We start from the raw sequence: 11631 nt of genomic DNA, 5'->3' as shown, positions 1-11631 counted from the left end.
AGCAGGAACATTGCATTCAAATCACCCCTGACAGATGGCCATCCAGCCTCTGTTTAAAAGCTTCCAAAGAAGGAGCCTCCACCACACTCCGGGGCAGAGTTCCACTGCTGAACGGCTCTCACAGTCAGGAAGTTCTTCCTCATGTTCCAATGGAATCTCCTCTCTTGTAGTTTGAAGCGTCCTAGTCTCCAAGGAAGCAGAAAACAAGCGTGCTCCCTCCTCCCTGTGGCTTCCTCTCACATATTTATACATGGCTATCATATCCCCTTCTCTTCTTCAGGCTAAACATGCCCAGCTCCTTAAGCCGCTCCTCATAGGGCTTGTTCTCCAGACCTTTTATCATTTTAGTCGCTCTCCTCTGGACACATTCCAGTTTGTCAATATCTCTGAAGTCAAACTGCATTCATTTTACAGTGTAGTCAGGCATGGCCAAACTTTGGCGCTCCAGGTGTTTTGGATTTCAGCTCCCACAATTCTTCACAGCCAATAGAATGTTAGGAATTGTGGGAGCTGAAGTCCAAAACACCTGGAGGGCCAGAGTTTCCCCATGCAGATGTATTGCAATAACTAAACTTAACCTACATTCAGTCTCCAGTGCAGATGCACCCTGAATAGTTCCAGAGTCTTGAATCAAGTGGCAGAAAAAGGGATGTGCAAGCTTTTTGGAAATGCCTTGCCCATTTCCTCTTTCCATCCTATCAGAAGCCACCTGGTAGCCGAAAACCCAGTGATGACGGATGCGAGACCCTGCCCAATGGCATCACCAGGAGATCCCTGTTGTCCAATGAGAGCCAGCCGGGAGAGAAGGCTTTCCCCGCCTCCTGTCACTGAAGATTTGGATGCCAGGCTTGCAACAGAGCCAGGGGCTGGAGGAAGGACCTGAGCCATGGTGGCCCTTTGGCCTGGAGGGCCCCTCTGGGGACACCTCCTCTTTTGCTTTTCCTCCTTGGCGCACGGTAAGGAACCCACGGCTTGCTTGATTTCCCTCCCTTGCAATTGCACCCTGCTTTTAGGCTGAGAACAGAGTTATAAGAGACCTCAAAAGGCCATCCAGTCTGGTCCCTTTCTGCCAGAGAGGAAGGCACCATCCAAACCCTCCTGGCAGATGTCCACCCAGCCCTCCAGAGAAGGAGGCTCCACCAGACTGTAATGCAGCCGCATATTCCACTGCCAAAGAAGGTCTGACCATCAGAAAGTTCTTCCTAATGTTTCAGCGAGATCTCTTTTAAACCCATAACTCCATTGTGCATTAGTTTCTGGAGCAACAGAAAACAAGCCGTTATTTAAGCCTGGCTGTCCTACTGCATTGGGATGAACAAAAGAACAGTCATGTTGGAGCCGACAAAAGGTCTTTCGAACCCAACACTCATTTCCTACAGTTGCCAAATAGCAACTGCTTCCCCTTTGGGTTGCTTTTCGTTTTTCGTGCTGTCTGGTCATCTCCCAGAAGCATTCTCTCCTGGCGTTTTACCCACATCTATGGCAGGCATCCACAGAATCATAGAATCATAGAGTTGGAAGAGAACTTGTGGGCCATTATCCAGTCCAACCCCATTCTGCCAAGAAGCAGGAATATTGCATTCAAAGCACCCCTGACAGATGGCCATCCAGCCTCTGCTTAAAAGCTTTCAAAGAAGGAGCCTCCACCAGACTCCGGGGCAGAGAGTTCCACTGCTGAACAGCTCTCAGTCAGGAAGTTCTTCCTCATGTTCAGATGGAATCTCCTTTCTTGTAGTGTGAAGCCATTCTTCCGTGTCCCAGTCTCCAGGGAAGCAGAAAACAAGCTTCCTCCCTCCCCCCTGTGGTTTCCTCTCACATATTTATACATGACCCTCATCATGTCTCCTCTCAGCCTTCTCTTCTTCAAGCTAAACATGCCCAACTCTTTAAGCCGCTCCTCATAGGGCTTGTTCTCCAGACCCTTGATCATTTGAGTCGCCCTCCTCTGGACACATTCCAATATCTCTCTTCAATTGTGGGTGCACAGAATTGGACACAATATTCCAGGTGTGGTCTAACGAAAGCGGAATAGAGCATGGGGAGCATGCCTTCCCTAGATCTAGACACTAGGCTCCTCTTGATGCAGGCCAAAATCCCATTGGCTTTTTTTTTTTTTGCCACCACATCACATTGTTGGCTCATGTTTAACTTGTTGTCCACGAGGACTCCAAGATCTTTTTCACACGTACTGCTCTCAAGCCAGTCATTGTCCCCCATTCTGTATCTTTGCATTTTGTTTTTTTCTGCCTAAGTGGAGTCTCTTGCATTTGTCCCTGTTGAACTTCATTTTGTTGGTTTTGGCCATTCATCTCTCCAATCTGTCAAGATCGTTTTGAATAGTTTTGAATCCTGCTCCTGTCCTCTGGAGTATTGGCTCTCCCTCCCAATTTGGTCTCGTCTGCAAACTTGATGATCCTGCTTTTTCATCCGTCATCTAAGTCATTTATAAAGATCCTGATCAGGACCGGGCCCAGGACAGAACCCTGCAGATGGCCCTCCACTCGTCACTTCTTTCCAGGATGAAGAGGAAGCCCTGGGGAGAATCAGCCTCTGGGTTCGTCCATTTACCCAATTACAGATCCGCCTCACCGTAGTTTTGCCTAGCCCACATTGGACTAGTTTCCTTGCCAGAAGGTCATGGGGGACCTTGTCAAAGGCCTTCCTGAAATCCAGGTACGCTCCATCCACGGCATTCCCCGCATCTACCCAGCTTGTAACTCTATCGAAAAAAGAGATCAGATGAGTCTGGCATGACTTGTTTTTGAAAAATCCATGTTGACTATTAGCAATGACCGCATTTGTTTCTAGGTGTTTGCAGACCACTTCCTTAACAATCTTTGCCAGAATCTTGCCTGGTATCGATGTGAGGCTGACCGGAAGGTCATTTTTTTCCTTCTTGAAGATTGGGACCACATTGGCCCTCCTCCAATCTGCTAGGATTTCTCCCGAGGTTGTGAGATCTGTTGGAAATTAAGCAAGTGAGGTTTATATATCTGTGAAATGTCCAGAGTGGGAGAAAGGATTCTTGTCTGCTTGAAGTACATGTGAATGTTCCAATTTGTCTCCTTGAATGGCCTGCAGCTTGAAGTCCTGGCTGGTAGCTGCCTGGGGGAATCGTTTGTTGGGAGGTGTTAGCTGGCCCTGATTTATTATTGTCTGGGAAAGTTACCCTTTCAGGACACTTCTGCCTCTTTCCAACCAAGGAAGGCTATGCATGATAGCGTGATGTGATGAACGCCTTGCCTTTCCATGCTTGAAAAGAGGCTGAGGTCTCCTACCAGGAGGAAAAGTGGCTAGTCTCTGGAGCAGCCCCTTCCTCGATATGATCTCTTTCCTTGTAACCTTCTCCTCTCCAGGCTAAACATCCTCATCTCCCTACACTGCTCTTCTTAGGACTTGATTTCCAAACCTTTATTGCTTGGAAGAATTTGAAGACATAGCCATTGGAGTGTGCATCGACACTGTAGAATAGTGTTTCTCAACCTGAGGGTTGGTACCCCGGGGGGGGGGGGGTCGCAAGGGGGTATCAGGGGTTGCCAAAGACCATCAAAAAACACAGTATTTTCTCTTGGTCATGGAGGTTCTGTGTGGGAAGTTTGGCCCAATTCTATCAGGTGATAGAATGCTCTTTGATTGTAGATGAACTATAAATCCCAGCACGTACAACTGTCAAATGTCAAACTCTATTTTTCCCAAACTCCACTAATATTCACATTTGGGCATCTTGAGGAATCATGCCAAGTTTGGTCCAGATCCATCTTTGTTTGAGTCCACAGTGCTCTCTGGATGTAGGTGAACTACAACTCCAAAACTCAAGGTCAATGCCCACCAAACCCTTCCAGCACTTTCTGCTGTTCATGGGAGAACTGTGTGCCAAGTTTGGTTCAATTCCATCATTGGTGAAATTCACAGTGCTCTGAACTTGTCGGTGAACTACAAGTCCCAGCAACTACAACTCCCAAATGACAAAATCACCCCACAACCCAACCAGTATTCAAATTTTGACATATTAAGTATTTGTGCCAAATTTTGGTCCAGTGAATAAAAATACATCCTGCATATCAGATATTTACATGACGATTCATAATGAAAGGGTCTTTAAGTGAAATTTGCAAATGCTAAGCAAGGGGCTTTGAATGAAATTAACAACAAAAGAGAAATATGCCCTTTCTCTATAGAAAAGGAGCAACACAGAAGGAAATGTTTTAAAAACAAGAAGTCATACAAAGTTCAAGCTTAGATAGGAAGTTGTGTTGTGGTTAAGTGCAAAGGTTGTGGTTAAGCGCAGAGTCTGCAGGTACAAGAAGGTACTTTCCATCAAAAGGTTGGAGGGGGGCTGGAAAGAGACTACTTTCTATGACTAAAAAACCCTTGTATTCCTTGAGTATATAACGGTGTACAAAAGCCGGGGGGGGGGGGGGCAGTCTTTGAAAGCACAAACAGAACAGTAGCAAAATTACAACGAACATAATTTTATGGTTGGGTGTCACCACAACACGAGGAACTGTATTAAGGGGTCGCGGCATTAGAAAAGTTGAGAACCACGGCTGTAGAATGAATGCAGTTTGACTCTACTTTAACAGTAATGGCTCAAGGCTATGGAATCAGGGAAATTCTTGTTTTGCAAAATCTTTAGCTTTCTTGGCCAAAAAGGGCTGGAGGCTCACTAAACTACAACTCCCAGCATTCCATAGTATTGCGCTATGGCTATGGGATCGAACTGCATTCATTCTATATGGTATATTTGTCCCTAAAAGCACAAAGTTGGTATCATAAGCAGACTAAGGCTGTATCCACACTGCAGAATGAGTGCAGCTTGACCCCAGTTTAACTGCCGTGGCTCAATGCTATGGAATTCTAGGAATTGTGATTTCACAACTATGCCTTCAACACAATATTACAAGTGGTCAGATTGCACAAAAAGAAATTACACCTAAACATTAAGGAAATAGACTGGCTCAAAGAGTGTGAACTCTTCCTCTTTAAAGAACTATTTTATTTTTGCTCATGCAAAAATGAAAACGATTTAATCTTAAAGGAGCAGTCACATTTATTTATTTTCCTTAGTTCCTCCTTTTTATAATTCCACCTAAACTTTGGGAATAACTTCATGACGGTAAGAGATGTTCGAAAAGGGAATATGCTCAGAATGTGGTGGAGTGTCATTCTCTGGAAGTTGGATGGCCATCTGTCAGGAAGGGTTGAATTGTGTCTTCCTGCCTGGCAGAAGTGTGTTGGGTTGGGTGAATTGTATTATTTTTTTGTTTTGCATGTAATTTTTTTGGATAGGATTGAGTGTCCAAGTTAAGGACACAACTACAAACAAGGCTGCAATGTTTGTTTTGGTTGGTCAGTTGGCAGCCTTCACGCACCATATGCACATGGCTTATTGGCATATTGTAGATTCCTGTTGCAGGATTGGGGACTCTGGAAAGCCTAAAGCAATTAGATTTTTGGTATAAACCAGGCTTGGGCCAACTTTGGCCCTCCAGGGGTTTTGGCCTTCAACTTCCACAATTCCTAACAGCCTGTTGGCTGTTAGGAATTGTGGGAGTTGAAGTCCAAAACACCTGGAGGGCCAAAGTTGGCCCAAGCCTGGTATAAACCCTTTGCATGGCAGAAAAACCTCAGAGTAGTCCTAGAAGATTCTGTTGACTTGCTCCCAAATATGTGGCGTGTGGGTTTGCAACATGGAGTCTATTTATAATCCTGAGCTTTTTGTGCATCTGCTATATTTTGCAGCGTGGCAGCAGCCGGTTGCCTGGAACGGATCCCAGCTGCAGTTGTTGCATGGGACTTTTCCTCTTATACAATCAGGGGCCACGTTCGAAATCTGAGGCAGAGAGGGAGAAAACCCAGAGTTTTATGTTTAATACTTACTTACTTAGGCAATCCCTCGTTGTCCGAATAGGGTCAGTGTCCTGGCGGTGGGTCCACAGGTGACTGTGGAGCCCTATTCTTGATCTGCACCTTCTCCCACAGTGAGGACATCGGTTTCCAGGTGGAAGGCGGTCCTGGTCGGGGTTGGCTTGACGCACCTTCCTCTTGGCACATTTCTCTCTTTTGCCCTCCATTCGTGCCTCTTCAAATTCTGCAGCACTGCTGGTCACAGCGGACCTCCAACTGGAACGCTCAAGGGCCAGGGCTTCCCAGTTCTCAGTGTCTATGCCAGAGTTTTTAAGGTTGGCTTTGAACCCGTCTTTCAATCTCGTTTCCTGCCCATCCACATTCTGTTTTCCGTTCTTGAGTTTGGAATAGAGCAACTGCTTTGGGAGATGGTGGTCGGGCATCCGGACAACATGGCTGGTCCAGCAGAGGACCATCACTTCAATGCTGGTGGTCTTTGATTCTTCCAGCACGCTGACATTTGTCTGCTTGTCTACCCAAGAGATCTGCAGGATTTTCCGGAGGCAGTGCTGATGGAATCATTCCAGGAATTGCATGTGATGTCTGTAGACATATAGCAGGGTTGGGAGGGCAATAGCTTTATAAACAAGCCCCTTGGTCTCCCTATGGATGTCCCGGTCCTCAAACACTCTCTGCTTCATTCAGAAAAATGCTGCACTCGCAGAGCTCCGGCGGTGTTGCATTTCAGTGTCAATGTTGACTTTGGTGGAGAGGTGGCTGCCAAGGGAGCGGAAATGGTCCACATTTTCTAATGTTACACCATTGAGCTGTATCTCTGGCATTGGAGAGGGATTGGCTGGTGACTGCTGGAAGAACACTTTGGTTTTCTCGATGTTCAATGACAGGCCAAGCTTCTCCTATGCTTTTGCGAAGGTGTTTAGAGTGGCTTGTAAATCGTCTTCTGAATGTGCACAGACGATCTTGGAGTTATAACAGATGTTTTTGTAACCTTGGTTTTGGCTTTCAGTCTGCTGAGGTTAAATAGCTTGCTATCTATCCGATATATTATTTCTACTCCGGTGGGAAGCTTCCCATCAACAAAAAGAAGTATCATAGCAATATTTATGTTTAATATTGAGAGTTTGACTAGAGGTGCGTCTACACTGTAGAATGAATGCAGTTCGACATCACTGTATATGCGGTTTTCTTAGTGTTAGCATATCCTAAGAGTTGTACTTTTGGCAGAGAAGGATAAAGACCTTATAAGAGTATAACTCCCATTGGGTTGTTGTAGTTTTTTTGGGCTATATGGCCATGGTCTAGAGGCATTCTCTCCTGATGTTTCGCCTGCATCTATGGCAAGCATCCTCAGAGGTAGTGAGGCCATGAAAGCCTTCGACAATACATATAACTCCCATTATTCCTTAGCATTGGATCATCACCGTTTAAAGTGTTTTCAAATTGCATTCATTCATGTTTTCTCTCTTCCATTTCTCATCCCACAGGTTTACGCCTCCAAGAATACCTTTATTTCCAAGTGCTGAGTCCCGGGGATATCCGCTACATCTTTACTGCCACCCCAGCTAAGGATTTCGGGGGAGTTTTTGTAAGTATAAGAGCCAAGGAGCCACAACTTCCTTTTGGCATGCCTTCCAATAAAATATCTGGACTCTGGAAGTATTATTTTAAGAATAGCTGACATGCTAAGATGAATCGTTGTATTCCCTCTATCCTAGGCGTGTTTTTACCCATCTGCTGCTTCTCTGGAGTGCTGCAAACATGAGTCAGAGCATAAATGCTCACAAAAAAGTGGGTTGTGAGCAAGGTTTGAACTGGTGAAGGGTGCATATTCTGCACTGAAAAATGAATGCAGAGTAGCACAGTGTTAACTGCCACGGCTCAATGCTATGGCATCATAGTAGGAGTTGTAGTTTGATAAGGTCTTCAGCCTTCTCTGCAAAAACGTGCCTCGTAGCTTTTTTTTCCCCGTGTCAGGAGCGACCTGAGAAACTGCAAGTCGCTTCTGGTGTGAGAGAATTGGCCGTCTGCAAGGACGTTGCCCAGGGGACGCCCGGATGATTTGATGTTTTTATCATCCTTGTGGGAGGCTTCTCTCATGACACGCTATGAGGATTTAAAGATCGAACTGCAAAGACTCTGGCACAAGCCAATCAAGGTGGTCCCAGTGGTGATTGGCACACTGGGTGCAGCAACTAAAGACCTTGGCCTGCACTTAAAATCAATTCTCACTGACAAAATCACCATCTGCCAGCTGCAAAAGCCCACCCTGCTTGAATCTGCACCCATTATTCGCAGATTCATCACACAGTCCTAGACACTTGGGAAGTGTCCTACGTGCGATCGAATACAAAAGCCAGCAGAGTGACCTTGTTTGCTGTGTACTAATCTTGTTGTGTATCAAATAATTTTTCAACGTTTTTGCTTGTTTTTTTCTATGTCTGGCATAGCAACACAATCAAATTTGTGTGATTGTCTTATTCTAACTAGGTAAAAGCCAGTGTTTTGTGCAGCATACCTCCAACCTGCTATGTTTTGGCTCCATTAGTGTGGCTGTATGTTGGCTGTGGATGTTGAGGTTCGTAGTCTTGATTGGAAAAGGTTTCATCTCTTTGTACTTTTCTTTTCCCTTTTGAAGAACACAAGGTACGAGCAAATCTACCTGGTTCCAGCGGACCCTCCGGAGGCATGTGGAACATTAAATAATGGTGTTTTCATTGACGGCCAGATTGCTTTGGTGGAACGCGGGTGAGTTTCTTTGCGTAAACTGCTAGAGAAGAAGTTAGATTGGAGCAATGAAGGTTGATGGCTTCCATGTCAATGGAACAATGAGTCCTTTCTGGTTTTTACTTTTACTCTGAAATATAAAAGGAGCTATTCCAAGTGCTGAACCAGTTTGGGAGATAAGGTTCGGTCTCCGAGTCTTTATATTCTAAGCAGCAGCCTATGCAAGTTACAGAGATTGGTTCTCCTATCAATTGAGATGCAGCAGACTGACATTTCCACCCAAACTCCCACAATCTCTGGTTTCAACAAACAGAATTTGGATCCCTGTTGCAGTTCCTTATTGTGCCGCAGATCAATGATAGGAAAGCTACATCTTTGAGTTAAAGATGTGCAATTCTAGTAAAGCATCACTGTGTCCATGAATTCCAGCCATGGTTTGGAAGCGTAATTCTGCAAATATGGGTGTCTCTGATGAGTCCAGGACCAGTTCAAATGGCTTTAACCATTCTGTGCATGTGCCTAATGGGCATTTGAGTCTCCTAGCTGCTTTGCATCTCAATCAAGAGATTTATTTTATTTATCGTGTCAGGGGCAAGCAGACAATTGTATTACATTTCTAACAGAACAAAACAAACAAACAGACAGACAAAACAGAAAGTCTGCAAGCTTGGTATTCTATTAAATGTCCTTTGACCAGTAGCTGGCCACTTGGAGCTACTTGGAGTGCCTCTGGTGTTGCCGCAAGAAGGTCCTCCATGGTGCATGTGGCAGGGCTCAGGTTGCATTGCAGCAGGTGGTCAGTGGTTTGCTCTTCTCCACACTCGCATGTCGTGGATTCCACTTTGTGGCCCCATTTCTTAAGATTGGCTCTGCATCTCGTGGTGCCAGAGCGCAATCTGTTCAGCGCCTTCCAAGTCGCCCAGTCTTCTGTGTGCCCAGGTATCAGCCATTGTGGTATCAGCCATTGGTTGAGGTTCTGGGTTTGAGCCTGCCACTTTTGGACTCTCGCTTTCTGAGGTGTTCCAGCGAGTGTCTCCATAGATCTTAGAAAACTATTTCTTGATTTAAGTCGTAGTTGTTTTGACTGATACCCAAACAGAGGATGAGCTGGAGATGTCTCTGCCTTGGTCCTTTCACTATTGGCTGCTACTTCCCGGCAGATGTCAGGTGGTGCAATACTGGCTAAACAGTGTAATTTCTCCAGTGGTGTAGGGTGCATACTCCCTGTGATAATGCGGCATGTCTCATTAAGAGCCATATCCACTGTTTTAGCGTGGTGAGATGTGTTCCACACTGGGCATGGGTACTCAGCAGCAGAGTAGCATAGCGCAAGGACAGATGTCTTCACTGTGTCTGGTTGTGATCCCCAGGTTGTGCCAGTCAGCTTTCGTATGATATTGTTTCTAGTGCCCACTTTTTGCTTGATATTCAGGCAGTGCTTCTTGTAAGTCAGAGCACATTCCAGGGGGACTCCTCCCAGGTATTTGGGTGCGCTGCAATGCTCCAGTGGGATGCCTTCCCAGGTAATCCTCAGAGCTCGGGATGTTTGTCTGTTCTTAAGGTGAAAATCACATGTGTCAATGAATTCAAGCCATTGTTTGGAAGTGGAATTCTGTAAATATGTGTGTCTCTGATGAGTCCAGGACCAGTTCAAATGATTTTAACCATTGTGTCCATGTGCCTAATGAGCATTTGTGTCTACTAGTTGCTTTGCATCTCAATCAAGAGATTAAAATGGGATATAATAATAATAATAATAATAATAATAATAATAATAATAGGGATTAGAACAGCATAAGTCCCAGAACTTCTTCCCTCCACCTTTCTTGCAGGGACTGCTCCTTTCTCTCCAAAACCCGCATCGTCCAAGAGCACGGGGGCCGCGCGGTGATCATTGCCGACAACGCCTACGACAACGACAACTCCTATGTCGAGATGATCCAGGACAGCACGCAGCGGACAGCAGACATCCCTGCCCTCTTCCTTCTTGGGAGAGATGGGTAAGTGGCCCTATTTGTACTTTCAAGATGTTAGCCGCCCCGAGTCCCTTCGGGGAGATGATGGCATGGTATAAATTTTATATATTAGCTTGTCCAAGGTTAAAAAATCCCCCTTTCCCTCTCTAGGTACATGATCCGGCGCTCCTTGGACCAGCACGGACTTCCCTGGGCGGTCATCTCTATCCCGGTCAACGTCACCAGCATCCCAACATACGAGCTCATGCAGCCTCCGTGGACTTTTTGGTAGCAGAGATAAATGCGTGGCAAAGGACTCTGGTTGCAACATCTAGGAATATCCCGAGACTGACCTGCCGGCCAGAGGTGACAGGAAGCCCGTTGCCCTGTGAATGGGCTGTGAAAGGATCGCAGCCTCGCTGTTCTTGACCGAATGCATCTCCTCCAAGCTTCTGGAGCCATACTTAGGGAAGGAGGGAGCCGTCCTGTTCGATCCAGAGGAGCCAATTCTAACTGACAGCAAATTTGTAGGATTTGGAGACCTCTTAGCCATACTTGGAGGTTGACCTTGGGATGTGGTTTAGAACGAGTCGGACTCTTGGCCCATTTAGCTCAGTATTCCCAAATCTAACTGGCAGCAGTAGCTTTCTAGGATTTTAGGTGGGGTCCTCTTTTCTCCTAATTACTGGAAACATCGCACAGTGGTCTTCTAGCCATGAGTCAGACTCTTGGTTCTTCTGGCTTTGTATTGCTGACTCTGATGGTAGCAATTGCTTTCTGGCATTTTGGGTGGTGTTCTCTCCTAGTCATTACTGGAAACTCCCCCATCTCTTCCCTATAGTGGTCTTCCAGCCATAAAAGAAGCGCAATTCAGACCTCTTGGCCCATCTATCTCTGTATTACTGGCTCTGGCAGCAATGGTTTTCTAGGATTTGGCGTAGGATTCTTTCCCTGTCATTACTGGAAACGTCGACCTTCCACCAAATGATCACATTACGTACCACAGTTTGAAAAACAAATTCTGTTCCTGGTTTGAAAGTGTTACTTCCCGTTTAATTGTGTGGTCCTTACTTTGAAAGTAGTT

General features: G+C 45.7%; 1 protein-coding gene across 1 annotated transcript; it reads left to right on the top strand.

Moving 5' to 3' along the window:
• The first annotated feature begins 803 nt into the window (after nt 1-803).
• On the top strand, nt 804-10939 carry PRADC1 (protease associated domain containing 1). The gene is made up of 5 exons (XM_060779456.2): nt 804-956; nt 7353-7453; nt 8504-8613; nt 10425-10592; nt 10719-10939. Exons 1-5 carry the CDS (start codon nt 887-889, stop codon nt 10837-10839), a joined length of 570 nt encoding a protein of 189 aa, XP_060635439.2. The 5' UTR covers nt 804-886; the 3' UTR covers nt 10840-10939.
• The last annotated feature ends 692 nt before the right edge of the window (nt 10940-11631 follow it).

The sequence above is a fragment of the Anolis sagrei genome, chromosome 5 (genome assembly GCF_037176765.1).
Source record: "Anolis sagrei isolate rAnoSag1 chromosome 5, rAnoSag1.mat, whole genome shotgun sequence".
NCBI lineage: Eukaryota > Metazoa > Chordata > Lepidosauria > Squamata > Dactyloidae > Anolis > Anolis sagrei.
Note: the sequence above shows the minus strand (reverse complement) of the source record. Positions and strands in the feature narration are given on the sequence as shown.